This window comes from Coffea eugenioides, chromosome 2, assembly GCF_003713205.1.
Source record: "Coffea eugenioides isolate CCC68of chromosome 2, Ceug_1.0, whole genome shotgun sequence".
Taxonomy (NCBI): Eukaryota; Viridiplantae; Streptophyta; class Magnoliopsida; order Gentianales; family Rubiaceae; genus Coffea; species Coffea eugenioides.
Window position 1 is genome coordinate 1,129,574 of NC_040036.1, and position 27,764 is coordinate 1,157,337.

At 37.8% G+C, this 27,764-nt stretch overlaps 4 protein-coding genes and 1 non-coding gene across 8 annotated transcripts; 1 reads left to right on the forward strand and 4 right to left on the reverse strand.

Moving 5' to 3' along the window:
* The first annotated feature begins 1,797 nt into the window (after positions 1-1,797).
* On the forward strand, positions 1,798-6,583 carry LOC113762766 (PP2A regulatory subunit TAP46). Of its 2 annotated transcripts, XM_027306351.1 has the most exons (10): positions 1,798-2,147; positions 2,284-2,406; positions 2,998-3,084; positions 3,219-3,323; positions 3,463-3,624; positions 4,196-4,231; positions 4,313-4,384; positions 5,147-5,427; positions 5,554-5,803; positions 6,106-6,583. In XM_027306351.1, exons 1-9 carry the CDS (start codon positions 2,052-2,054, stop codon positions 5,795-5,797), a joined length of 1,206 nt encoding a protein of 401 aa, XP_027162152.1. In that variant the 5' UTR covers positions 1,798-2,051; the 3' UTR covers positions 5,798-5,803; positions 6,106-6,583. The 2 variants fall into 2 exon arrangements, with proteins under 2 accessions (XP_027162152.1, XP_027162151.1); XM_027306350.1 differs by lacking the exon at positions 6,106-6,583 and having other exon boundaries at positions 1,799-2,147; positions 5,554-6,023.
* Positions 6,584-8,064: 1,481 nt separating this feature from the next.
* Positions 8,065-9,947, reverse strand: LOC113761403 (phytolongin Phyl2.2). Its single transcript, XM_027304372.1, has one exon. The coding sequence runs from the start codon at positions 9,394-9,396 to the stop codon at positions 8,602-8,604; it is 795 nt and encodes a 264-aa protein (XP_027160173.1). The 5' UTR covers positions 9,397-9,947; the 3' UTR covers positions 8,065-8,601.
* Positions 9,948-13,274: 3,327 nt separating this feature from the next.
* LOC113764278 lies at positions 13,275-13,425 on the reverse strand. Its single transcript, XR_003467558.1, has one exon. It is a non-coding gene; the product is annotated as a U4 spliceosomal RNA (small nuclear RNA).
* Positions 13,426-14,231: 806 nt separating this feature from the next.
* Positions 14,232-20,794, reverse strand: LOC113759977 (soluble starch synthase 1, chloroplastic/amyloplastic). Of its 2 annotated transcripts, XM_027302556.1 has the most exons (15): positions 20,279-20,794; positions 19,243-19,598; positions 18,993-19,070; positions 18,764-18,888; positions 18,582-18,663; positions 17,856-18,029; positions 17,522-17,603; positions 17,192-17,283; positions 16,869-16,931; positions 16,704-16,793; positions 15,611-15,735; positions 15,415-15,523; positions 15,276-15,331; positions 14,722-14,761; positions 14,232-14,559 (listed from the first exon to the last, which is right to left on the reverse strand). In XM_027302556.1, the coding sequence occupies exons 1-15, from the start codon at positions 20,625-20,627 to the stop codon at positions 14,401-14,403; spliced, it is 1,980 nt and encodes a 659-aa protein (XP_027158357.1). In that variant the 5' UTR covers positions 20,628-20,794; the 3' UTR covers positions 14,232-14,400. The 2 variants fall into 2 exon arrangements, with proteins under 2 accessions (XP_027158357.1, XP_027158358.1); XM_027302557.1 differs by lacking the exon at positions 16,704-16,793.
* A 2,874-nt stretch (positions 20,795-23,668) lies between these two features.
* LOC113761650 (protein IQ-DOMAIN 1) lies at positions 23,669-27,729 on the reverse strand. 2 transcript variants are annotated; one of them, XM_027304725.1, is made up of 5 exons: positions 27,415-27,729; positions 26,994-27,076; positions 25,705-25,995; positions 24,849-25,217; positions 23,669-24,733 (listed from the first exon to the last, which is right to left on the reverse strand). In XM_027304725.1, the coding sequence occupies exons 1-5, from the start codon at positions 27,644-27,646 to the stop codon at positions 24,089-24,091; spliced, it is 1,620 nt and encodes a 539-aa protein (XP_027160526.1). In that variant the 5' UTR covers positions 27,647-27,729; the 3' UTR covers positions 23,669-24,088. The 2 variants fall into 2 exon arrangements, with proteins under 2 accessions (XP_027160526.1, XP_027160527.1); XM_027304726.1 differs by lacking the exon at positions 27,415-27,729 and having other exon boundaries at positions 26,994-27,408.
* Positions 27,730-27,764: the final 35 nt, after the last annotated feature.

Sequence of the window (27,764 nt, forward strand, 5' to 3'; positions counted from 1 at the left end):
TAGTCTCAACTTTCAAGAGATTCACCCTTGGAATTGGAACCATTAGGCTCTTGCCTCTTGCCTCTTGCCTCTTGCTGGCGGAGGCTGGATTTGTCCACCACTTGATTCATCGTGCTTAAAGCACTCCGAGAAAAGTCTATGCATCCGCCATCTTCCTTTGATTGAAAAAGTAATGCTTAAATTGGAGTAAGTGAAAAGAGGAAGGACCTGGATGGAGACTAATCGCACAAGGGCAAGAAACTCTAACGATCATTAAACTGTGCAAATTATGCTTTTTTTTGCTACTTAAGACTTTTTTTTTTTTTTTTTTTTTGTAAAAATGATTACTCGACTCGCAAGATTAGTGTAGCCTTTTCATCAAATTTTGTAATTAATTGTAACGAAATGAGCTATACGCATGTAGCACATGTGCTAAATCTCGGCAAATTCGTCCAAAATTCGATGGTCACTTAGATACCAATTTTGTGAATTTAGTGACTGTTGCTAAAACAAGGGCAAAAATTTTGGTCAGTTCTCGAATTATTATTAATTTTGAACACTTTCAACTCTTCAATCATTATTCGTATACGTTTTGCTCTCTTATTTCTAAAAACGTATATTTCTAGCACTTATGTAATTTTAACCATTACTCTTAACGAATTCTATCTCAGATTGATGTAATTTTGATTATCTTCAATCCTTCAATCACATATAATCATCGTTGCAACTACTACACGCCGGTCAATAGCTACTAATTGTTGTTGGCTAATAGTTGACCACTTTTCTAGTGTTATCAAATTTAAACGAAACTACACTTTTAGAATGTGTTTTTCGAGTATATTCCAAATCTAAACTCAGATTTCTATCAATCTAGCTAGTTATGAGTAGATTTTTGCTTGTATATTATGCATGGTGTAGTTTCTTTTTGTTTTAACATCTCAAATGTATAAAAGGGTTAGAAGGATACATTTTTAGGAGTTATTAATTAGAGGATTAAAAATGTACTGACTTAATAGGTTGAGAGCTAACCAAATAATCTGTCCTTAAAACAAGCATTAATTGAACAATCAAAAGTATACTATGTGGGTAAGGTTTTTTTGTCCGTTATTGGTTTAAATACATATCAAGCCACACATGTGCAACGAACTCAAAAAAAGGGGGCCAAAAAAAAAGCCATACATGTCTCTCTCTTTTTTTTTTTTTTTTTGTCAACACAGGAGTGTCCGGGTCAAGACCCGAAGGCGGCCCGACTAATCTCCTGCGCCTGAAGTACCCCGCCCCCCAAGAACACCCAGGCGGTATGTGAGGCCAGACTCGAACCTGTGCCACCCCGAGGATTACCCCGAGGCTCACCAGCCGAGCTGACCCCGAGGAGCCCATACATGTCTCTCCACTGCTAGATATCTTGAAATTTTGAAACTTTTAAGAGTCAAATAGTCAACGAAAAACGCATAGCATATTGGTTACCAAGTGCAAAGGTCAATGGTTCTTCAATTCTCACCCCACCAAAGAGCTAATTTCTCATTTCTAGTAAACACAAGTTGATAAATTTTGGAGGACCGCCCTCCTGAGTCCTGACGGCAGCACTGGATAATGGTGGTCCTGCTTCGAATTCTTCATTCGCCGTAAAAATCTGGATCCGCACGTGCACACAAATTTTTGGAGAACTATCGTCCAGCCCATAGTTGAACAACGGCCCACAATTAAAGCAACACTCTTGGGCCTTCGAAATCATTTGCTTTGACAGTCCACATATTCTATGCTCATCCAGGCTCTTCCAGAAATCGATTATTTCATCACCTGGTGCCGGCCACCCCCACGCCTCTCTCTCTCTTGCACACTATAACTCTTTCAACCGGCGCTAACCTACGCACTAGGCGTACGAGTTGCCGCGATCCTCCCCTCTGTCCCAACCTATTCGTATCAGAATACACGAGAAAAGCACAAATAAGGAATTTCAAAAGAAAGAGAAGCTCCTTCTCTCCCTTCCGAATTCCAGATTGATACAAATTTTAGGCTAACTAAAGCAGAGTCGTAGGGTTTTGAATTTCGGTAATCGAATAAGTTCACCTATGGGTGAAATGAAGATGGAGGAGTTGTCTTTGCCAGCTCTTTTCGAGCAGGCTCGAAAGATTCATCTCGCCGCCTCCGAATCAACAGTTGATCAGGTAAGAATTTTTTGATAATTTCAACATTTATTATTTTTATGGATTCATATGTTTATGTTGCGTTTATTTCTTTTTATTTCGCTGTGTGCAGATATGATTGTTTTATTAACGCTAATATTAATTTGTGGATTTTCAGGAGACCCTGAAAAAAGGTTGTGAAAATTTGGCGCAGTGCGAGGAAATGATGAGTAAATTAGGACTCTTCTCGACAAATGAGACCAAGGATGACATTAGCACCACTAATCTCAAGTATCTTCTCGTGAGTCTATTGGTTTTGCCTGGTCCTGTTGAGTTTTTTAGTTCCTTTTTTTTTTTAATATTCACGTCGCTAGCTTTAGCATCTGAAGTAAGCCATGGATGGAATCTCTTATTCTGGCAGTTTAGTATTTTTTGAGAAGCATTTTCTTGAGTAGAATGCTTTGTGTGACCTGGTATTCCGAAGAAGAAGTTACGTTGTTTCTCTCCCTCCATTTTGCAATCAAATCGATGTTTTGTCTTCCTGATTACATTATAATAACCGTAAATTGTACCAATAAGCTATTTCCTACTTGAATCAAGGAGTTGAAGTGAATGATGTGTTATCAATTCCTAATGAGAAAGGAACTTGGCCATGCTCAACAGATGCATAACTTGTATGGGGGATTCCTTTGTTTGATACCTTTATGTGATTGTTTCTTGCAGTCTTATACTAGAAATTAAACCTGGCTTCAAATATTGCGTTCCTGTGATTTTAGTATTGCTTCTTTAATTTGGAGAAGCCTGAAGGTTTTCAGTCTCCTCTGATGATATATTCCTAGTTGGATGCTGTATTGGGCCTGAGATATGTTATGCTTATGATAAACTGGGACAGGTGCTGTTCTATCTTGGTGAGTTGACAGAAAAAGTTGCGCAAGATGACAGGATACAGGTTCTCAAGGTTTCTCAAGCTAAGCTAAAGGTAGAGAACACCCCACTATTTGTTGCTAAAATTACGTGCTTCAATATCGTAGTCCTTTATTGTTGCTAGTTCTTTTTCCATGAAAAGGTTGCCACTTTGAAATTTTTATAACTCCTGTTGAACCATTTTGCCAGGAATTTATTTCGTTCTGTGAAGCCATGGAGCTTGTGCCTGAAGAAGAGTTACAAATGTCCTCTTCAGGGGGTGCTAATTCTTTTGCTGACCTTAGGGCAAAAAAGGTAGTTCTTGGTTTGCTATTTAACCATAGAACAGTGGTACTGCTGAATATAAATTTAGTAACTTAATGGCCTTCTTTTGTATGCTTTTGTCCTATATAAAGTTATAAAGTTATAAACTTAATGTGATTTGTAATTTCAGGTTGCTCGTTTTAGACGGCAGAAAGCTGCTGAGGCAAAACTGCTTGAAATAAAGGAGCGAAAGGAAAGGCGAGGGCGGTCAACTAGAGCAGCAGCAATATCCACTCCTGTTGAGACAAGGGAAGAAGATTTGCTGGATGATGATGGAGAAGAGGAGAGGGAGGTTAGCTTTTTTTTTTTCTTTAATGATTTTTTCGTCTTCCAACTATTTTTCGTTTCACCCTTCCTCTTTCCTTCCCTCCTTTTAGGACTGGGGGATGAGGAGGGGCTTGGGCTGGGGGAAGGTGACGAAGGAACTCTGAGTCTGCAGGATTTATGGCTTCTCATCTTGCACTTAAATAAGCAATCTGTGATGTTGCCTTCCACTTGATTTTATTTGTAAATATTCATCAGATGGAATAGACCAAGTAAATGGCCAACATGATGTCAACTAGCATACCAAGAGGAAACTGTGGATGTATATTGTTTCAGTTGCCTTAAGTTTAGGCTTCGTGTGTAGAATTATTTTCTGTAAAACATTGGTTTTGCACTTTTTGGTAAGCTACTCTCTTTTTTTCTTACTCAATCTGGACACTTGTCGTGGAGTGTTTACTTTTTGTCTCGGATGAAACAGGATTTTTCCTTCCCCCTTTGTAGTTTGTCTTTAAATTGTGTTGCAAATTTTTTAAGTAAATTCAATTCCTTGTTTAATGTTTTGGCTTCCCCTATTTTAAACCTTAAGGTCCTTTTTGCAGGCTTGGCTTACTACCATCTCATTGGCCCTCTGCAAGGTTGGTTGGTGGTTTAGTAGCCTCAGAATTTTTGTATGATCAGTTTCCATCTCTTTGATATCTTTTATAATTTTATAATAGGCTTTTGATCTGCTGGAAATGCTTAAGAAGGAGGAAGAAATGCTATCTGCCATTAACGAGAAGAAGTTACAGGTATTAATGTTTTCTTCTTTAGGAAATATCTGGAACATAATTTTCACACTTCTTGTCTGAATACTTTAATTTTGAGATGTCCCTCAATCATATTTGAATGGGGACGCTCATTCTGAGATCACATATTTGCATCTTGGGTATTTGATGTTATTAAGTATGGTGTGTGATTGTTCTTTTTCTTGGATAACAATCATATTCGTATCAGCAATGTGCTCAAACACCTCCTTGTCTGGGGATATGTGCCCCCCCTCAGCAACATTTCCTTAGTTATGACATGATAAAGATCAATTTTGTACTAGGTTATGATAAAGCATTAATTAGTTCCACATTATGTATAATGTGTCTAATCGCCCATCATAAGTCATAAAAAAGTAGCAGATGCACACTTGGCAGTAATGAGGGTCGTCACCTCTTTTAGAATGATTCCTCACATGGTCCTTTTGTGTTGCTTGTGGACTTAATTGGGGGAGTGGTGGATTGGCATATGCTAATTCTTTCAATCAATAGGGGGTGATGACTTCAAATGATTGCCAGATAAATGGCAATTCATAAAACTACAGGAGCTTAAGATGTTATTTACTTCTGTATCTTATTTCTTCTTCTTTGGTTGCTTTTGTTTCTTTGGATCTTTTGTTTTCCTTAAAAGGCTTATCTGTTAATTGTTCTTCTCAGTTTTATTTTTTCAGTGTGTTGGTAACGTGTTCTTTAGAAATTTCCCTTGTTGAATGCTCCATTTTGAAGCCTGCTTTGTGATTTTTATAGGAAGGGGACGGGGAAGTTTCACCAGCTATTCTTGATGAACGCGCTAAGAAAGCTGAGGCTTGGCATCGTGATGCAGCTTCTCGGGCTAGATTCACAAAACCAGCTGCCCCCATCACATGTGCTACTTTTGCTCAGGATGTTATCGAAGGAAGAAAGAGGGTTTCAGATGCCCATGAGCACAAACATCAGCCAATGATATTTGGACCAGCAAGTCTTGTTGCCAAAAACCCAACAAGTGAGCGGGAAAGGCTTGCTGCACAAGTTTTCCAGCCTCATTACAGGTAAAATTTTATTGTGCAACTAAATGAAATGAAGGGTTGTATGCCCAGTATTAAAAGTACATCAGGAAGCTCAAAGGAAATAAAATGCTAATCATAATGTGTCGCTTTTTTTTTTTTTTCATATAGGCTGCCAACCATGAGCATCGAGGAAGCTGGGCTAAAGGAGATGGAGATCATGAACAAATGGCAGGAGAGAAATGCGAAGCTTATGGAAGAAGCCAATTCATCATGGTATAAGGACAAGTTAAGACCTGGTGAAGATGAGGAGGAGGACGATGATGCAGCTCAAGAAAAGGCAAGGCAGTGGGATGACTGGAAAGATGATAACCCACGTGGTGCTGGCAACAAGAAGCTAACCCCTTGCGGTTAATATAAGGTGGTTTTATGGCTGTCCCTGTTTTCTTTGTTTACCAATAAGCTACTTTTTTAGGCAAGTCTTGACACCAATTGAACATCTGTAATAATTTTGTTCATCAATTTGAATTCATTCTCTTGTATATAACAATGAGATTATTTACATGTTGATGGAGATTTTTGTAACAGTAGTGTCCTGTATTTTAAAGATCAATGCATAAGTCTCGGTTGGCTTCTCTTGAGTTCTTGCAATTGTTCAATTCCATTCTAATTTCTTGCCTCTTTTTTGATGATTTTTATGAAATGTGTTGTCACCTTGTACAGAGTGAGATTTTACATCATCCCTGATGCAGCCAACAGCTAATCTCCAAGGGTTAGAAGTCCTGGCACTGGAACACATTTTCATCTTGAAGTTATTCTAATTTGGTTTTTCTATAGTTTTTAAGTCTTTTTATGGAATATTTTGGATCGTAGGAGATATCTGTGCGATGGTTGGATTTTAACTAGGAGTACTTTTTATATTAGTTCCAAAGGCAGGATGGGACTGTAGCTCGTTTTAACGAGTTGTAGGTTTGGAGTCGGCGTCAGTTCACGGTAGGCTTTCTTGATTCTTTGCTATTGCTACTTGATTATCGTGTCTCAGTCTTCTCTAAATTTCCATCTACTGCCTACGTATTTGTTAACCGTCCTTAGTCTGTTGCTTCAGTCTGTTTCTTTGTTGTTGATGCTATTAGAGTATTCGTTGGGAATTTTGTAAAAGATTCTTGTGAAAAATGAAGTATAAGATTTCACTTTAGCACTAGTTTGGTGTGAACCTTTAGGTGTAATTTATCAAATTGATTAAATCTAAAATAATAGCATACCCTTCATATGATCCGCAGGCTTTCTTGTTTCTTCCTTCTGGTTTGTTTACGGTAGCTTATAAGTAATGTGGATGCCATGCCCTTGTAGGTTGTTGCTATGCACACTCGGGGGCTGGCAGTCCATATTATGACGTTAATTTTTTCCATGAAAATATGTCTGTTTGGATCCTTCAATTTTTCAAAAACTAGTTTTTTAAATAGTATAAAAATTTTTAAAAAGTACTCTAAAAGGTACTCTAAAAAATAGTCTACATTTTTTTTAATATTTAAAAAATATTTCAAAATATATTTTAAAAACACTACTACTCTTAAATATTTCAAAATATTTTCTAAAAATATCCTAAAATATATTCTAAAAACTCTGCTATAATAAAATTTTTAAAAATATTCCCAAAAACAGCTAATCCAAACGAAACCGGCCAACTCTGTTTGAGGGTATTTTTAAAAAATTTTACTATAGCAGTGTTAAAAATTTTACTGTAGTAGTCAAGAATATCTGTTTTTTGACTTGTTTGACAAACCTTTGTTCATTTTTTCATTTACCCGTTTGGTTACAACAATCCAAACATTTGCATTCTGAAACGCCTAACAAGCTTGATCTTCAGTCATATTTAGAGATTAAGTTAAATACTGAATTGGGTCTGGAAAGAGCAAGACGAAGTTTATTTGTTATCAACACAACACAATTTTGAGAAAAATGACTATCAACTCACTTTTGGATTTGATATGGAACGAAACAAAGGAAAGCCAATACATATTGTTGGAAAGCAGATTATAAGGAAAGAAGAGAACAGAAACTACTACTAATTGTTAAGCACCTTTCCTCCATCTCCTACCCTTTTCCACCATCAGCATTAATCCGAACACAAATACCCGATTCCTCCTATTCCTATCTTTTCTCTTGATTCCATCAAATCAAATGTTTGGTATTTCTGAAACCACAATGGCATCGTCAATCAGATTCAAAAGAAACTTCAACAAATATATTAGTTAAGCATAGATTCAGTTAAGGGACACTGATTCTGACTAATCCTGGTTCTAAAAATAGAATACCACAGTATTGCAGAAAATATTCACACTTCTGAAACGCAAATGTTCTTGATATAGTGAAAGCAGTTTCTGATTGGTATATAGGACATGCTTTCACAGCGTTGTCCGTTTGGATTAGCTGTTTTTGGGAATGTTTTTGAAAAACTTTGCTGTAGCAGAGTTTTTAGAGTATATTTTGAAATATTTTTAAAAAATATTTTGAAATATTTTTTATTGGCACTTTATTATGAGATATTTGGTAAAATTTTAAAATAATTTAAAATTATTTTTTAGAGTACTTTGTTGTAACTTTTATTGTATTTGAAAAACTAGTTTTTGAAAAACATTCCAAAAACAGGAGATCCAAACAGAGCCGACACGTCGATTCTCATCTGAGAACTTCTTGCTTGTCATTGTCATTTAACAAACTTGTGGCTTTCTGATTCAAGTCCATACAGGAAATGATGTATAGATTTCATTACAAGCAACCATACCGCAATCTAATGCACAAATGCGAAGACGTCCATAAAGAAAACTACATTTGTACCATGCAAGTATCTCAAGTATAGGCACATACACATTACAACATGCACAAGAGAATATACGGATTCATATCTGCATACTAAAGACAGATAAAAATTAAAGAGTTTATGAATTTCAAAAAAGAAATCCAAATGCAATACCAGCTTGAGCTTGAGCTTGAACATTTGAACCACAGCAACAAGAGACAGAGATTATAATTACAGCTGACTCTGCCAAAATAGTCTGCCAAACATCTCGGCTAAAAAGTTCCTTGATCCGCTTTTATTGAAGCCCAAATTCCTTCGTCCACTTCGTAGTAAAGCAATCAAGACAGATGGGAACATCAATATAGATGAAAAAACATCCAATTCATAATCAGGATTGCTTCCAAATGAAGATTCCATTTTCACGCATCAACGCATTTGAAACCCCCACAAATGCACAACCATACAACAAACAAGATAGTACAAATGATCAAGTCCATTGACAACACCACCCAAACATGCTTTTTCCAGACTACCTTAGCCTTCTGTTGTCCCAATTCCCCAGAATGCAGTCCATTCTTGTGCATCACCACTGTAAACTCCCTGCTCAATCCAGCTGCTGCCCCCTCATCCGGAGAGGCATCTTTGGCATTTGCAGCAGAGCCACCCATACAATCACCTAACCAAAACTTCTTCTTTTTCTTCATCAAGCTCTTGGCAGTGCCCAACAACGGCCTCCCAACGGGCCCTCCTCTGGAGGAATCCATGCTTCCGTTCCAGCCAAGACTAAGTTTCAACCCTGAATTAGGAGAATGGATCCCCCCCATATCTGCATCTGCGGTCAACAGATGATGAAAAACAGGGCTAAATTCGCCCTGAAAACAGTGAGAAGACAACTTCTGCAACCTTTTCTTAGCAGAACTGCTTCCAGCAACCTCATTGAAGGCGTCCTTGACACTCTTCAGAAAAGCCAACCCTTCGGAGTTCTCAAGATTTTCATCAAATATGGCAAAATAAGCAAAAGGATCTTCAATAAAGAATGTGTAGGTCCTGTTGCGGACCGTATGGGTGAAAACAGAATGCAAAGGTGGCGTTTTTTCAAGGCATTTGATCGCTAAGGAACCAAGATCAGCATCCTTTGAATTGAACTCAGCAAGAATTGTGGTGCCTTTTGCAACGCAAGCGTAATATACCAGATTTGGATCCGAAATCATCATAGTCTCCGAATAACATCAAAGCGACTCGAACCCAGATCGGTATTCATCCGAAAAAAAAAGAAAATAATAGAGAAAAAGTCAAGGTTAAGAAAACGAAAATAAAAAGGCTTTTTCTATAATACACGTAAAGGTCAACCAATCAGATCACTTTAACCAATGAGGGCTAACGTGGGGCGGTGAATTGGAAGATGCGAAATAGAAATAGTTACAGAGATTGATGACAACAACAAAGGAGATTAGATAGAGGGATATTTTGAAAAAAAAAAATGTTAGGGTTTGGAGGGACAAGGGAGGAGAATGGAGGGGGAGGGGTTATTCTCTAGACGGATAAGCTGTATTAAGCTATCGGAAAAGAGATTGGAGAAGAAGTAAGAACCACCTCACTTAAACCAGCTGCTGTTTTTGCATCATCAAAGAATGCAAAAGAGATCAGGAGTGGAGGAAGATGCTTCCATCCTTCCTACCTTCTTTCCCTTCCCTTCCCCCAGCCCTTCTCTCAATTTTCAAGGCTGGAACTTGGAAGACTAGGCCTAGAATCTTGGAAAGTCTCTAATAATTTTCTGCTATTTTCTTTCCATCAAATTTACATTTTTAACCAAGTTCACCCGAATGATAGATAGCACTTCCATTTCTTTAACCAAGTTCACCCGATTTATTGTCACTACGTGGCGCTTTAACTACTTTAATTCATTCATAACAAAAAATCCATGTTATTGTCTTGTCTGTTTGTTGGCTAGTGATATTGTGAAAATTCAAATTTTAATTTCATATAATTTTTTTGATAATATATCAAATTTTCCTTTTTCTAGTTAAATTAAATATAATCACATTTTGAGATAATCATGGCATTTTACCAAAAATTATGAGTGTTTGGATAGTGAAATTATCCCAAATATTATTTCGTTTGCATCATAAACACATTTCCCAACCCACCTTTTTATATTCTCAAACACCTTTTTATCTCACATACATTACATCATAAAAAATGCTACAGTAATTATTCCAAATAATACTCCCTCCGTCCCACTTTGATAGTCCTGTTTCTTTTTTCACACAGTTTAAGAAAAAATAGTTAACTTTGTTGGAAAAGTAAATTTAGATTGCTATTTTCCTAAAATACCCTCACATTAAATATGATACAACTTTGTGAGAACTTGAATTGATGGTAAAAAAAGAATCAACTCTCATTAAATGGGGTAGGTTTATAGTAACAACTACTTACATTGAATAAGGGTATTTTAGAAAAATTAAAATACAACTACATTCTTTAATTGGAAAGTGGACTGCAATTTGGGACAGATGAAAAAGAAATACATGACTATCAAAGTGGGACAGGGGGAGTATTTTAAATAATACTCTTTCCAAACAAATTTAAATGAAAATATCTTTTGCCTTGTTTGTTGGGTACATAACCAAGAAAAGGATATGACCTTTTTTTTTGGTTAATTACAATTTATCCTCCCAAAGTATATCCTGATTCTCACTTTTCTCCATAACCTTTATTTTTTGTCACTTAACCCTCTCATGAGACAAAAAGACCCTCATTTATTATGCTAGATTTTTATTTTTATATTTTCTACTTCCTTTTAACATTTAAGTTTAATATGTGATTTGATTTTGACCATTCTAATTCATGGTGATAAAGTTTCACATGAATACACTAATAATTGAATAGTTTAAAAAATAAAATAAAGACAATCATAATGAGCAAAAATTCATTTGAGGAATACGTGTGAATGTGTGATTGTAAAAATAAATATTTGACTTTGAATTGTGTAATTATAAGGAAATAGAATAAAATTATTTTCTTAATTTTTTAAATTGGAGAATAGATGAAATCAATTTGTCAAGAATATGTATAGTTTTTATTTTTAGGGCATAAACTAAGAAACAATAGTTTAGCTAGTATTGCCAAAAAATGATTTACAAAGATTGTGTTGTTAACAAACCAACACAATCTTTGGTTAACAAATATGCTAACTATAGGGATGCGTTTTGATAAAATTAAAGTTTGAAAATTTAAATTTGAAATCTGAAGTATGAATCCAATAAATTATTGAATTATTTAGTATTAAATTTAATATATTTAAATGCATATCACATTCAATGATAAGTGCAATGATAAGTGAATAGTTATCACTTAATTTTGGGAGCAAATTTTACCATAGAAATTTAGTGTTAATTAATTAATTCAAATGTTTATTTTTTTGTTATCAAATGCATCTAAATATGTTAAGATTTGAATTCATTAAGTTTAAGTGTTGAATTGAATTATCAAATAGAATCTAAGACTTATTCAATTACTAACTAAATTATTCTAATACCAAACACAATCTAATAAAATATATAACAAAAATTGGCATATCTCAACAACTATTTCTTCAATTTTGTAAATTACACAATGAACATCCTAATTTTTTTGTTTAGAGAAATACTTTTTATCTGCTTAGAATATTGAAAATTTTAAAAAAACTAAACTTGAATGAAAAAGAAGAGAGACACCAAAAAAGAAACAAGGGATAATTTCAGAAACCTCCCTTGAGGTTTCATGAAATATCACCTAGCTCCCCTAAACTTTTCAAAATCTCACTTAGCACCCTTGAAGTGATAGTAGGGTCATATACTAATATCAAAGGTGATGACTTGTCAATAATACCCTCATATTTAAATTTTATAAACTTATTTTTCTTTTTCTAAATTTCTTACTTTTCTTTAACAATGTCTATACAAACATATATACATACATGCATACATACATACATATATATATATAATTGAATTTTGCAAATGCCAATGAAATATAGGATTTAATCAATGAAATATTCAATGTATTTGGAGAAGAATAGCTGCAGGTTCTTTTTATTTTTATATATATATGTATGTATAATTGAATTGCAAATGTCAATAAAATATAGGATTTAATCAATGAAATATTCAATACATTTGGAAAAGAATAGCTGCAGGTTCTTTTATTGTTTTCCTTTTTTGGTGTTTCATAACTTTATTTATTTATTTATTCCTATTCATGCAGAGCGCAAGAGAAATAAAGTAATTGAAACTCCGACAGGTTTTCAAATTTTGACTTTTTTCTATAATAAAATTTTCATATTTCACACCTATAAAAAAAATCTGTATATTTTGAATAAATTTTTTATATGATATTGAAGTTGAATTTCATCTATTACTAAGTTTTTTTTTGTTCAAATGTATGATTTTACTTGCTAATTACCTTCAACGCTATAAAGAGTTCATATTTGTAGAAATGGTTTAAAAAATAGTATTTGCTTTTACTATCTCTTCCTACTGTAAAAGTGACTATTGATTGTAATATAAAATTTTACCAATTTTCATCTCCTCACTTTTAAGATAGTTCAAATTTAATATTTTTTTTATTAGTTTGTAAAATATTCATTTTTTATAGCCTAATGTATTAAAGACACTAAAATAACCTCTCTCCTCAAACATGAATTCTTTAATATTACTTTTGGTTAGAAGAACTTCCAATATTACCAAAATCTTTAATATTACTTTTGGTTAGAAAAACTTTCAATATTACCAAAATCTTTAATATTACTTTTGGTTAGAAAAACTTCCAATATTACCAAAATGTCAATTCAAGGGTACTAAATAATTTTGAAAAATTCAAGGATACTAAGTAAGATTTTGAAAACCTCGGAAACCATGTGATATTTCATAAAACCTTAGGAGAGGTTTATGAAATTATCCCCAGAAACAAATATATGATAAGGGAATAGGTTTTATTTGACCCTATTTCTCCATGCATCTTTTATTTTATTTTCGTTCTGATTGCTAGATCGTACGAATAAAAGCCTCAACATACAATCACCATTTCACAATCATTAAACTAAGAATTGTAGGGCTTTACCCAGAAGGGAGCCCTTCCAGAAATTCTCGATGGCCTAGGCCGAACCCAGGCCAAAGAGGGGGTTTGGAAATAGTTTTCAACCAGCAATAGACGCGCCTCGGTTAGAACCTCATGAGCTGCGTCATTGCCCCAAGCGCAAAGATGCTTATAAAAGACTGCCTCGCTTCGCTTTTATACTACCTCCTCACGTAGCTCTCCTTTTAACTGCTGGCGATGTGGGACTCTGAAGCACACGGAAACAGCATCCCACGTAAGTTGACGCTACCCACTCCAAACCGACTGCCTCTCTGGCTCTTACCCTGATCCAACTGGAATTGGACATGGAAATTGCCTCTTTTGCTTCTTCTCATCTGCTACCCAAATCATTAAAGCTCGATGAGGATGAGGTGGAAGGTCAAAAGTTCAAACATTGCCTCCTACTAATTGCCACATTAAGTAACTCTATTAAAAAAATTCGAACGAGTATGTAGTATATCCGTCTAATCCGATGATGGTTCAGTCCCCTCCAAAACTCTTGGTCCTCTTTAGCTCCGCCCCCTTTCTCTAGTATAGAATAAAATAGATTATACAACAATTATCGTCTTAAAAAAAAAAAAATCTACTACCCAAATCCTACGAGGTACCAAAGCTTCTGTTGCTTTCTCAAAATTTCTTCTAGCAAAAACATGACAGTTGATTCAGCTACTCATCATGTCATGCAAAAGGAACCACCAATGTCTGGATTAATATGGTCACCCTATCGGAGTTGGTGTGCTGCTGTGGCATCATTTCTGTTAACTTTGGACCTTCGTTCAATACTACAAGAAGTTAGCCATTTTATCTGCACAATTACAGAGACTACTCAAGTATCTCCTGGTGGGTCGATGATTTTACCATCGATTGCATGCTTTATAGAAAAATCCCAGAGGGACAACTCTCCTGACTTGATTTTGTTAATTGATGCAGTGCAAGTTAAAAAGAAATCTATGATTTGTTCCCGAGGTCATGACTGTATAATAATTATACAACGCTCTAGCAAAAATGCAGTAATTCGTGGTAACAAATTTTGGGTGTATTCCAAAATCAGGAAATTTCTTTTGCCTATAGATGCTGATTGCCTTCCTCTCTCCTTAACTCACTCACTTGACATAAGGAGGATCCAGGAAGGCCCAGTCAAAGACTTGTTCATATTGAACTGCTGCGTTGTTCCAAGAGTAGTCCCTCTCCATTCCTCTCTTCATCAAACCCTCCCAAGATGACTTGTGGTCTCTGTAAGTCCCAACAGCTATTCTTAGTGCCTGCAGACATCATCAAATACCAACTTGTGAAGATAATTCACCAATTATGTTAGCATTCAATGCCCCTATCAGGTAGACTAAGAAAGGATAACCATACCCTACATGTGAAAAGTAACAGACGAATTATGAAAATACGGGCATATATACATTGAGAGAACTTACAGCAATCAGATTTTCTCTTGATAGAGGGGAAAAAGTCCACCTGTTAGACATTTCATATTCAGCACCTTTTGAAAGCATATACAAGACCAAGGGAGAAAAAGATAGCATCTGACTGCAGACCAAAGAAGGAAAAGCAAAAGCAAAAGGGGATCCACCTCTCTGTGTCCTTCAAAATATGAAAGTATTCAAGAAAACTAGTATATACGATTACGAATTGCATTCTATGGCCTCAAAAGCACATCACTGCTCAGTTGTCTTTTATTCTCCGAAGGCAGTGGCTAGAGGTTTATTTTAGTCAAATTAAGAACCTTATGGCCAATATCCTTCTATAATTGTTTTAATAAAAGTGCAACTTCACCTTAACCGAGCAAACACAGTAATTTTGTAGTATCTTGCTATCTGATTTTACAACCATACAAGTATCATCAATTTGGATATCTTGTATCGAGGCACCAGATCCCAAGGAGATGCATATACTGTCTTAGTAGCAACAGTGTTTCAGCTATAGAGATGGCTTCTTGTTTACCAAAAAAAATTTGATTAAAAGTCCATACCCAGTTCCCTCTCCTGTTCCTTCTTGAGCATATGGATTGTAGTTCTCTACTGTGTCCTGAAAGAAAAAGATCGTAAACAGCACATGTAATGCATAATATTGTGTTATTAGAAGATTTGCAATTTCAAGTCTCCACTCACCCTAAGACCTCCAGTTCTGTGAACAACAGGCACGGTGCCATATCTCATTGCATACAACTGGTTCAAACCACATGGTTCAAATCTTGAAGGCATTGTTAGTATGTCACAACTGCCAATTGCACAGCGATAAGAAGTGAACTTCATAAAAATTGCTTCTTAACAATAAATCTCAGAAGGTCAATTCTTGCTCAATTACCCTGCAGTTATTCTATGTGAAATAGGAACATTAAATCCAACCCAACCCCTATATTTGTCTGGATATAGTGACTCCAGGTGCCGCATCCAATCTTCATATTGTCTCTCCCCAGATCCAAGCATTACCTGACAAACATTGGATTAACGTACATTTTTTCTTGAAAAAGACAGGGTTCGGGATTTATGTCAAGAAATACAAAAGAGAAAACAAAGGTCCTCAATTTAAGTAGGGCATACTGCAGCACCATCATCCCTCCACAGAAATCGTATATCAACTTACAACCACTCCAGTAAATATAGAGCGCCAAATTTTTTCTATTTATCATACCTCATTTATATGAAGCTAACTGAATAACACTTAAAAAGTCAACTGGTTCCATGACTACACTATATGCAGATATAAAGAAGGCCAATGATCAAACAGAGTAAAATGTCTACCTATACATCCTGTTAGAGCATCATAGAATAGTTTCACATCTCAATTGAATAAGAACCTCTAGCCAAGATAAAACACAACCTCAAGATGAAACATGGCAACACTAGAACTGGCATTAACTTCTAAATGAGGCATCCTAAAACCAACTAAATACCAAATAGTCCATAATCTCGACTGTTCGGATTATCCAACACCAGTTGTGGAACGGGCTGGTTGCTGGTTTATAAGTGTGAAGAAGAAACCTCACCTCTTAAGCTAGCATTTGGGGTGCAAAGGCCCAATAACACCCAAAGTTGGTGTAAGAACCCCCAGTTAGAACAACTCTGCCTAACAATAATTTGGCTAATCAAGTTGATGGTCAAATCAAGCCTCAGGCCCAATCTTTGAGGGGAGATAGTTGGGGTTATTTACATTGGTTGTGGAATCTTGAGCAAGCTTTCCAGGTGGGGAGGCCCAAAAGCACCCAACAATGGCCAAGAAATACAATGTGTATTGACATCAGTGTGTAAAGTGAAGGAGAAAGATAATACTGCCTGAGTTGCCTCATATATCCCCACAAAACGGAGAAGAGCAATATACGAGCAAGGACATCACATCCGATATGGCACATGGTGCATGTGCAATACAGTTTCAATCGAGAGAGAGAGAGAGAGCTTACAAGCTGGACATCATCTTGCAAAAGTTCTGGGGTGGCAGACAGTAACATGTCAATACCTTTCTGGAAGTCCAATCTACCTATAAACCCTATCTGAATCGAATTGAACTTATAATCAATGCAAAAGAGGAATAATCCAGTAAATAACTAGAATGAGTGTATTCTCACCAGAGGACAATCAGATCGAACTGGAAGACCTAATTCCTTCTGCAACGCAATCTTGCACAGAACCTGCAAATTACCACTAACATGGAGATAAAAACAACCAGAGAAGCAGGTCCATAACTTGACGCAAACAATCGGTCTTTTATTTTCTTTCCCTTCACCTTTTTCATCTTTAGTTTATCCTTACCACCCAAGGGCCCTTAATGTGTCAAATAATTACTATTTCTGAAGCAGATAGAGATGTCTTCATTCATACAAGTCCACTTTCTGACGTAAGGTTATCAATCCAATTTAAGTGACCTGCTCTGATAATGAAGCAACAGTACCTTTCCAGAAAGGTCAATCAAGGAGTAATGGGAAGAAATATGAGGATCAGAAGAGGGATCCCAATCATTGACATCAATGCCATTTGTTATTCCTGCACAAGCATAAAAAATCTTTTAAGCACTTACAAGCTTGGTAATACCAATTAATGCAAAAAAAAAAAAAAAAAAAGATAAATTAAGTGTAAGAGAAACAATAATCTGCAGGACCCTCAAACTCAATCTGTACCCTTCAGAAGAAGCTTACTACATCATAAAGGTACCTCAGGTAAAAGCTACCTATTCTCACATATCAGAAGTCTGTACCTAAGAAATAACCAGTATAAGACATACCATTGAGAACCGTCTTTCTGCTACTCAGAAGCTCATGTAGCCCATATCCACCTTCATGAGTAGTAATTTCCCGAGAATAACCCTGCCATAAACGAAAAAGAATAATTAGGTTAAAACAAAAAAATGCATTTTGATATTGTTCTCCCAATAAATACTTGTACGAAACTGGGATAAAAGAAGATACTTTTACAGGCTGAATCAGTTACAAAGTAACAAAGCTTCTTATTACAGGCTCCACATAGCAGCAAATTATTTTCATAAACTACCCAATTAAATCCATGATACTTAATAATGCATAATCATGTAAATAAAACTAAGTTCCAAGACATCAGACCTGGCTGACTGTCAGTATTCTGTCTGCAGTTACAATTGCACCTTTCAAGACATTCACAGCTTCGCCTGTGTCTAAAGCATGTGTCCTTGCCCAAGTTGGAAAAACCCATCCCACTGCCCCATACCAATCTGGAGGCAATCCCAGATTGTCGTAAGTTATTGCGGGCTCCACTCCCTTGCAAGCATAACAAAGCAGCTTCAGTTACTAATTGCATCAGAACTCATGATCCAAAGCATTTTTAGAAGATTTTAATGATCATTAACCCATCTTTACCTGTTGTCTAATTAATTCCAATGAAATTAGGTGGTCATTGGAGGCCTATTAGTCACTGCAATCTAGTAACACTACATATCTAGTGACAGATTGGTTCAAAGAACTGCCAGCAAAGATTGGATTGGACATGGAACCAAAGTCATGGCTATACATGACAGCACTTATAATTGCAAATCTTTTGAATGCAAAAGGAGAAGCTTATACTTAAATATGATCCTTAAACAAGGCCTTAATTTCTCACTAACGGTTCATGACTTGACAAGGTAGCTACACACAAAGAGCTGCAGATTGGAAGTGTAACAGAAGGAAAATTCATTAACCCTCAAGTGATCTTCATTTCCAGCTATTTTCAGACAATTATACAGCCGATAGCATGATTTCCAAAATAAAAAGGCCAAGTAACTTGGAGAAGGAAGTAAATAAGCATGGATGAGTGGAGAAATAAAAAGGCACCTGATGTGCAAGGTTATGAATCACGATTATACTCCGAGCATCCTTATAGACACCATAAGGACGATACTTGGCTGCGAGAAGCCTAACCATAAATGAAGGTTTTATTAAGTACTATTGCCATGTAAAAACAAGGATGAAGGTTTATACCAACGAGACCTAAAAGGGATTAATAGGTGACATACACGGGAACCAGGCCAGCATGCCAATCATTAGCAAGGAACAGGCATTTCTCTCCGTAAGTGAACCCTCCTAATGGAAGCACTAATGGAGCTTCACATGCTGCGTGACAAAGCAAAGTGAAACGAAACTGCTCAACCAAAAAAGGGAGGGAAATCAACACTTATCATTGTCAGCGGATATTGTTGCCAATAGCTTCATCTATCTTAGCAATAACAGGAAACAACCACACACCTGATTATCACCAAAAGAACCAAATACATCACCATATGGCGTTCCAGGTCTGTGATATGAGGGATGGTCCACAAATACCTAGCAAAAGAAGCAAGATCCCATAACTGTTGAGATCATCATCAAGTAGGGTAAAATTTTTCCCTCACAATACTTAAGGTAAACCACAGTGCTACAATTGAATCAGACGCTACTAAAACAAAAGGAATGAAAAAATAAAAAGCTAAAAATATAGCATGTTATGTTTCCTTACCCAGTCAACCCCTCCCCTGTATTCATGGTAAAAAGAAACTTCTTGTACACCACCAAAGCAATAAATTTTGGTTGGGCAACCAACTTCAACTGCATTAGCAAATCTTTTATCTGAAGGGCCTCCGTCCAAGTATCTAGGAGAGACAACCATTACGCGGTGCCCACGGGCAGCTAAAGCTATAGGCAAAGAACCACAAACATCTCCTAAACCCCCTGTCTTGGAATATGGAGCAACCTCCGCCGCAACAAAGATAATATTGAAGGTTATTCTGGCCAAAATATTTTCTTCTGTATCTGGAGTTGCATGCTCTTGACCACTAGGAACCTTTGTATACGAGTCCGTGACCTTTGCATCACCTGTAGATCAAGTTCAACAGAGTAACTGCTGGTCAAAGCTTAAACTTGAACAGTTCTTCAGCTTTAAAAATTGCTCCAAAGACTTTATGCAGATTTTGTACTTTTTTAACAACATCCGCATAACTAAGGGAAACGGTAGGACTAAAAATATGAATTGCACTCTGTAACCATTTATAACGCTATTGTTGTCATGATGCAATTCTGGGTAGCTTGAATAGTCGTCAAATTCAGAAGCACCAGGGTACACTTGACTAGTATAACGGTATAAATGAAATGCAGCGAGTCTATTGGAAAGACAGGTTCTTGCGAAGTTGTAATATTTGGATAGAATATTATTTTAAATAACTACTGTAACATTTTTTATATCGCGTCACGTTCGTGAGATAAAAAGAATAGATTGAGAAAAAAGGTTTCTAATGCAAACAAAATAATATTTGATTTTTTTTTTTTTGGGTATCCAAACACACTTATAAAAGAATTTCAATGACACAACGAATTAGCAAGATCAGCAACAGTACAAAAGAAATTTCACAACCGAAATCAATCGCAGCACTTTAAAATATCATCTGGCAGACTGCTAGAGATAGGAAAATGAAGTAACCCGCTTTTAAAATGCCAAACTGCATAGAATACAGGAAAAGGAAGCAGGAGAGGAGAAAATCAAGGTGGTGTATATTTACCGGACTGAGGAATCAAGTGAAAGCCAGCAAGAGAGGCAGGGCCTTCATGCCTCTGGGTGCCCAATACTAGACCCTCCTTCTGATCATCTTCCACAGCACTGGAAGAAGATCCATCTTGAGATTTCTTAGTAAACCCGGGCCCATCGAGTCCGTTCGGTTCAGCATAGGATCTTCTAACGCAGACGGAGAACCGTTTTCCGCTTCTGTTATGTCGATAAAAAGAAGCAAAACCCACTTGCCTCAGCACAGCCCAACCCTTGCCATTTGCAGGGCTCTCCGCAGAAGCCGGGGGAAATGGTGTGTGGCGACAGGGGATGATTCTTGAAGTTTGCGTACTTGCCATATGCATTGAGCAACCAGAGTGAGTGCGTGAGTGTGAGTGATAGAGATGGAGAAACAGAGGATGGGGAGAGAGTGAGATATATACCGAGATATGGAAAGACCCAAATAAAGACGCAAGGGATATATTTCCTTTTCTTGCTCTCCGCGAGAGAGAGAGAGAGAGAGAGAAACGCACGCAAGATTCAAGTGGAACCTGGAAAAGCAGGCAAAGCCAGCCCGCCCACCAAAGTACAGCTACTGGGATCTGATGATGATTGATGAACCCGCGAGAGCCGAGGGAGACGGAGGGAGTCCAATCGAAACGACGTTGTTTGGTTTACTTCCCTTCAGTCCAGGAAATTTTGACATTTTAAGGAAAAGGCAAATACCAAGGCCCACGGAAGACTCCTACCTCTACTACTAGTGACTGTTAGACACGTGTCATTGATACTTTGCTCAATTAGGGCCTGTTTGGAACCAAGTTTTTCACCCAAGTTTTTTAGCTACTAGTTTTTTAACAACTTTAATTACAGGAATCCAAAAAAACTTATCAATTTTTTTAACCTACACACTTCAAAATATCTAATACACAAAAAACTTCCTCTTTTCTTCTTCTTTCTCCTCCCACCCCGATCCACCGCACCTTTATCGCCGGCCACCACCTCTGCCACCGGTTCCGGTGCTGGTCATCTATTCCGGCGCCGACCTTCCTTTTTTTCCCCTTTCTCCCTCTCCCTCTCCCCCTCCCTTTTGACCGATCTACAACTTCTGCACCTCTCTTCAAGAGACAGGATTCCGGTTTCTGCATCTTTCTTTCTCCGATCTTTCTTATCAACGTTCGGCCTCAACCCACCTCGCCCATGCTTATACCGCTTACCCCACCTCAGAAACACCATAGCTTCCCTCAAGGGCTGGAAGGCATCCCTCCAAGCGTGGCAAACTAGCGACGCAGCCCATAAATTGGACAGCGAGAAATACGCGGCAATTTTCTGCACTAATTCAAAAGGGAGCAAAGAGTAATCATATTGCTGATGCTTAAGGTTGTTGGGGACATGGGTTTTCGACGAGGAAGAGGTAGAATACCTCTGGGCCCTGAGGTACTGGATTTGGAGGAAGACTGGTGGTGGTGGTGGCGGCTGCGGCGATTGGATTCTTTTCTGGTAAAGGGCAGCGTGGTAAAGTGGGGAGTTTCTGATTTGGAAGGCCATGTTTTCTACGTCATTGGTAGTGGTGGACGGCGAAAGGGGATGCAACAGCCGGCTACGTAAAGTCCGAGGGAAAGAAAGAGAAAAAGAAAGCGAAAAAGAAAAGGAAAAGGAAAAAAAAAGTTTTTCATCTTAAAAAAATTTTCCAAAAACTTCTACAGTGCATTACAGTAAAGTTTCAGACAAACTTTCGAAAAACTCAGGTTCCAAACGGGGCTTACATTCGTCCCCGCGTCCACCTTTCTCGGGGCTTCATGTCACTCCCGGCATCGTCTTCTTTTTCATTTTTCCAACCGATTATGAGGAATTTAACAAGTACTGTTTATTTTCTATATTTTTTTCTTTGAGGTATTTAAAAGATGTTCACTTTTAGCTTGGAATGTTTAGGTTATGAGGAAAAAAAGTGATAGGAAAATGTGATAAAGGAAAACGACAATATTTTTTGACAGAAACAAGCAATCCAAACATGGCCTTAATTTGCTACGGCAAATTTGACTATAAACCTCAAACAATAGTAAGTAGTAGATTAATATTAATATTTGTAGTCATGCTCTATTTTCATTCGATCTTTCGGATTCCCACGTTGCCAAAAATTTCAAACGTATTAAGGTATTAATGACGTTTACTTAACAGAATACTTTTTTCCTTTTTTTTTTTTTTGGTAAGTTCTATATATATTTTCCATTGATGAATCAGTAAAGAGTCAGTACACGAGGGAAGAGGCATGCTTCCATCACTAATTACAAGAGTATATGCTGTCAAAACCGTAAACAAAATTTTTACAAAATATAGACTAATTCCAAGTAGGGCTGTCAACGGGTCGGGTCTAGACCCGGATCCGGACCGGATCCGTGAAATTATTGCGGGTATGGGTAGGGATTTAATTCCTTTTTCCGGATCCGGATCCGGATCCGTTTTGTCAAACAAAAAAACGGGTCGGATACGGAATATAGTATTCCGGCCCGTATTAGACCCGGATCCGGATATAAATGAATTAATAATTTTAAATATATATATTTATCAATATAATTTGATTAGAGTGATGTATTTTAATAAAGTTAATTTGATTTCTTTTCTTATTTGGTTTTTTCTTTGCATTAGTTAAAAATTAGTTTACAAATATATTTTTTTTTCATTTTTATTAAAAATTATAAATTTTGCTAAATTTGTTCGGGTAGACCCGGATCCGGATCCGGGACCCGCCGGATCCGGATCCGGAACATAGAATAAAAGACCGTCGGGTAAACGGGTCGGGTCCGGGTCCGGCATAGTGATTCGGGTCCGGGTCCGGAATAATGAATTCCGGCCCGGACCCGGCCCGTTGACAGCCCTAATTCCAAGTACCACACAATCAGCATTAGGCACACAAAAAATCTCTTACACCCTGCAGCAACTCCTTTCACATCCTTCATAATTTGTTCAGCTACGACGTCGACTTCAGGAGAATGAACTAAGTTCTGAAATACTTTTGTTTGTTCCTACTATATCCCAGATGATAAACAACTGCTGCAAATGCTACTCCCTTCGCACAACGCACACAAGAATCTTTTGAGCAATGCTGAATCATCCAATCAACTTCCCTTACTTTAGGCCCGTATCGCAAATGAGTTTTTTGAGTGTTTGTTTAAAATTTTATTGTAATTTATTGTAGAAATTGTAAGAAAATTTTTTGAAGTGTATGGTTTAAAAAATTTTGAGGAGTTTTTTGAGATTACTGTTATTAAAGTTGTTAAAAAACTTATAAAAGACAAAATTTGACAAAAAAAACTTACTTGTCAAACAAGCCCTTAGTTTCATTGTAGAATATAAGAAAACACAAAATGGCTTCACGCAAGTAATAAAACTAAAAAAAAATGTACTGCAGTTATCATTAAACATACCAGCAGGCAAAGTGATTGATTCAACTTAATTAGCCTTGTGGTTGGTAACTTCGAATAACGTGCTGACGAAGTATCCATCGGTAATTCACAAGAAACGAGTAGGAAAGCATCGGCATACATTACACTTACACTCTCCACCTTTCTGACAAATACCCAAAAAAAAAAAAGAAAGTTAACACTCTACTTAGCTTAGCTCCAACAAAACTATCTTACTAAATCACCAATCCTTTTTTTTTTTCTTCTTAAGAACTAATAAATCACCAATCCTTCCTTTTTTTTTTCCCTCAAGAACTAGTAATAAATCACCAATCCTTATTTCACAATGAGCTAAGAAAGATGCTGTAGGCACCGCGGATTGACATATAACTCTGAACCACAATAGAACCAAAATGATTATGATCGTCTTATATCCACGGGCTCCCAAGTCCCAAGGGCAATGGGAATGCCCTGTCCTCGCTGCTCGAGTCTGGGCTGTATCCCCCGCCAATCCACTTGCCCGGCCCACGGTTTCCATTGCTCTTTGGGTTTGGGCTCCTGGGGACGTGGAAAGTTGATGTTCTCCCACCGGCGCTCGAGGAGTCGTACCCTGGCCCAGCAACCGCTCCCCTCTTTGTTGAAGTGCTTCGATTCTTGATCGAGTCCTGATGATTCCTTACCTTTGCTTTGGCAGACTGAGTTGGGGCCATGTAACTCGGAACGAACTCTGAGCCCAACTGTCGCTGCTGCCTAGCTGCTGCATATGGGCTCGTCGTCTCCATCAGATCCATGTCCCCTCCAATGCTGCTGCGGATGGACTTGACGACATTTTCGCTCGCCAAATCCATCTCAACAGTCTTCTCCGACATGTCATCGGTGGTGGTGGATGTTAATGCGACGTAGGGAGTCTCGCGCGGAGGTACCAAATGTCGGGCGTGGTATGGCTGTGATGCCATCCACTGTTCCAGCCAGTTCCATCCCCATCGTGGCTTCTCATGCTCGCTGCCGAAGAATCTCTCTTTATCACCGTTTGGATCGTTGTTGTGCAATAACTTGTGGTCTTCTTCTTGTCGCTGTTGTTATGCCAAATCCAAATGATCAATCAGAGTGAACTAGACGCGACCGCAATCAAACAACAGAATGCCTGGTTTGGAGGGTTAGCTTAATCGACGACAGAAAGCCACAAACCTGGTAGGCAAAAGCATAAGCTAGAGCTCTTTCCCTCTTCATTTCAGCATCGTGTTTCCTCATGGAATGCTCCTTTATCTTGTCTATGCTCAGACTTCTGTTGTCCCAACATTCCATTTCAATGTTCTTCGTGGGGCTCCTTCGCCTTGAAGCTTCCTCGCCCAGTCCAAGCCTTTCCTCTTCTTCTTCCATCCTGCTCCGAAGCCTGTCTTGGGCTAACTGAATTCTGCGGGCACGCACTCTTGCCTGCACACGCACTAGTGCTTGCATGCATCTCATAGTCATCTGTGCTTGCTTCCGGACGTTATGACCTCTCACTAATGCTTGCAGCCTCACTAGGCCCTTCAGGGCACGCAGCGCACGTCTTGCCTTCATAATTAGCAAACATATTTAATTATTAATGAGATGAAAAGTGGTAGATGACAAATTTTGGGCAACGCCATTTGTTGGCAAAATTATTTATTTCAGGACCTTCCTTTTAACAATATATATATATATATATATATGGCCTATAATTAAATGACCAGACTTTTCAGATGACCTGTCCACATTCCAGTATTCAGCCCCTACCAATAAAGTTTCGGATTTTTAAAGAGCATCTCCTATTCTGAGGGCCATGTTCAACAACCCTATAAATGCTCAGGTTGTGTTTGGATTGCATTTTCCGTGATTTTTCATGGAAAAATTACTGTAGCGATTTGATGTATGTGAGGGAAAAAGGTAATAGGGAAATGTGATCACGAAAAACGTCGTAATTTTTCGACAAAACCAGCAATCCAAACAAAGCTTTTCATTTTCCGCCTGATTTGCATAAAAACCAATAGGTCATTTTGAGTGCAGTAAAATGCTATTTTACCAAGTATCCCCTGTAACGTGATTGAATGAGCGTAGCAGCCCTGTCTTCCTTAGATTGACGTCCGTAACCTGCCAAACGGACCACCTTAGCAGCCGCTTGTGCGGCTGCAACAGCAGCTTCGGCTGCTGCAGCAGTTGCTACGGCGACAGCTATGGCATGGTTGGGGTCTTCAGCCGCCGAGGATGAATCGAAACTCTCGCCATTTGAGAAATCAGGGGAGCTTGCCGCCGGAAAATGTTCAACTGACACAACTTCTGGCGCTTCATGTTGCCATTTTTCTACGTTTTCCTTCTGCAAGATCAAATTATAACATTTCAGCATCAGCACTCATCTCTGGCCTAAATTAATCAGCCTATTTGTTGCTTCAATGTTTTCCGTAATTGTGGAGTCAGACACAGCAGCAGGATTACTGGGAATGATTGAGATCTAACACAACTAGCACATGATTACACATTAGATGTGATGGTGATAGGCCACGTTGGAGAGAGAGAGAGAGCAATTTATCATGACCTTTACTTTTTAGCTTAGGCCATGCTGATGGGGGACCATATTATCCGATCCGGATCGGGTTAATGATGTTTTATTAGGAGGGAAAAAAAAATCATATCCCATCAACTGCCAAGCTTAGGGATGGATGGTTATGTCAGAGACCAAATTCACTTGATCAGACAATATTATGATACCCCAAGAATTTGCAGATCCATGTGTAAAGATAGGTAGCATAATCACCTATCAGGGACGGTGTGCGCATGTTGTTTGGTTTTGGTAAGGCCGTAAGGGAGGATTGAGTAAATATGACTACTGTAACAACCAACAAATACTAGAGGAAATATCAATCAATAGACAATAGGAATTTGTGGTTGATAAAATTTCCTGTTCCGTGCAATCAAAGACATCCGACATTATTACTGATTGGTAGTCAATTCCAAATTTGGAAAAGCATATAATTGTTGGGAAGATTAGCCAATATCCAAGTATGCTGACCCCTTCCTAATCAACAAGAATCCTCGTCCTTCATTGTATCGAGAATGTTTTACCTTCTACAGCGCATTACACAGTATTCATGCATCAATCAGGCCAAAATTAGAAACGGTCTTAAATTCCTGGTTGGGTACTTTCGGTTACTCTGACAAATGCGGGAAAAGAAATATTCGGAGATCAAGTTTTGCCCAGAAGATTATATTTTTAAAAATATATATATATTTTGGGTGTAGTAATGGAGTTAGTGATACAATATATTACTAGTAGTAATCGCTAACGGCTAGAAATAGAGACATAGAAGTAATTACCTTCTTTTCCGGCGAGTCCTTGGAGTGATGCTTGAAGACCCTCTTCACGGATGCAAACCAGCTATTTCCTTTCTTGCCCATTTCTAAATGGCCCCCGAAACCCAACCACAAGAGAAGAGGGAAAAAAAATGAAAGTCAGCCTTCATGATACACAACACGTAAAATGCAAATGCTTCGCAGGAACTCATGAGAATGTCGAGAGAATGAGTAGTGTATTTGTGAAGTCTTGTGCAGCACCCATTCACACTTTAACGAATGCCCACAGCCACGAGAGTTGTCAGTTGTTAACAAAGAAAAAGAAAATCCCACGAGAGAAAGAGAACGAGTGATGGGCACATCTGATGGAGCATTATCGAGAGTGAAAGACGCGAGAAAAACCAGTATCACAGGGCAATAACTTGAGGAGGGAAAGAGATCAAACCTGGATAGAAAAAGAGAGATGGCGGATGGAGGAGTGAACGTGATTTATGGTTGTCTTTGCTTGATGACGTCCATTTGTATGTAGAAAGAAAGATGAAGGAACATGAAAGTGGAAGAAGAAGAAGCTGGAAACCCCGGAAAGAGTAAAAAGAGAGGAAAATGGAAGTTGTGATCAAGAGAGTTGGGATTTGATAACTGGAGAGGAAGGCAGAATCGGAAGAAAGACAAACCATGGGATGAATGGAGAGGGAAGCAAGTAGTAGCAAGTCATCATACCGGCTGGTGGAGACCGCGGCTTTGGCGGTTGGGTATTTATCGTTCTCACGGGGGATGGGGGGACTCAGTTAGTGG

What these genes read in the sequence shown, in the direction of transcription:
- LOC113761403 (XM_027304372.1), bottom strand. Translation starts at nt 9,396, where the DNA reads ATGATGATTTCGGATCCAAATCTGGTATATTACGCTTGCGTTGCAAAA.
- LOC113759977 (XM_027302556.1), bottom strand. Translation starts at nt 20,627, where the DNA reads ATGCATATGGCAAGTACGCAAACTTCAAGAATCATCCCCTGTCGCCAC. An exon ending in ACAGGGGAGGGGTTGACTGG is followed by an intron (nt 19,071 to 19,242) that starts GTAAGGAAACAT and finishes TTCTTTTGCTAG; the next exon opens with GTATTTGTGGACCATCCCTC. An exon ending in TGCAAGATGATGTCCAGCTT is followed by an intron (nt 15,736 to 16,703) that starts GTAAGCTCTCTC and finishes AATGTTTGTCAG; the next exon opens with GTAATGCTTGGATCTGGGGA.
- LOC113762766 (XM_027306351.1), top strand. Translation starts at nt 2,052, where the DNA reads ATGGGTGAAATGAAGATGGAGGAGTTGTCTTTGCCAGCTCTTTTCGAG. An exon ending in CCGAATCAACAGTTGATCAG is followed by an intron (nt 2,148 to 2,283) that starts GTAAGAATTTTT and finishes GTGGATTTTCAG; the next exon opens with GAGACCCTGAAAAAAGGTTG. An exon ending in TCTCATTGGCCCTCTGCAAG is followed by an intron (nt 4,232 to 4,312) that starts GTTGGTTGGTGG and finishes ATTTTATAATAG; the next exon opens with GCTTTTGATCTGCTGGAAAT.
- LOC113761650 (XM_027304725.1), bottom strand. Translation starts at nt 27,646, where the DNA reads ATGGTTTGTCTTTCTTCCGATTCTGCCTTCCTCTCCAGTTATCAAATC. An exon ending in AGGACTCGCCGGAAAAGAAG is followed by an intron (nt 25,996 to 26,993) that starts GTAATTACTTCT and finishes TTGATCTTGCAG; the next exon opens with AAGGAAAACGTAGAAAAATG. An exon ending in CACGTTACAGGGGATACTTG is followed by an intron (nt 25,218 to 25,704) that starts GTAAAATAGCAT and finishes CTAATTATGAAG; the next exon opens with GCAAGACGTGCGCTGCGTGC.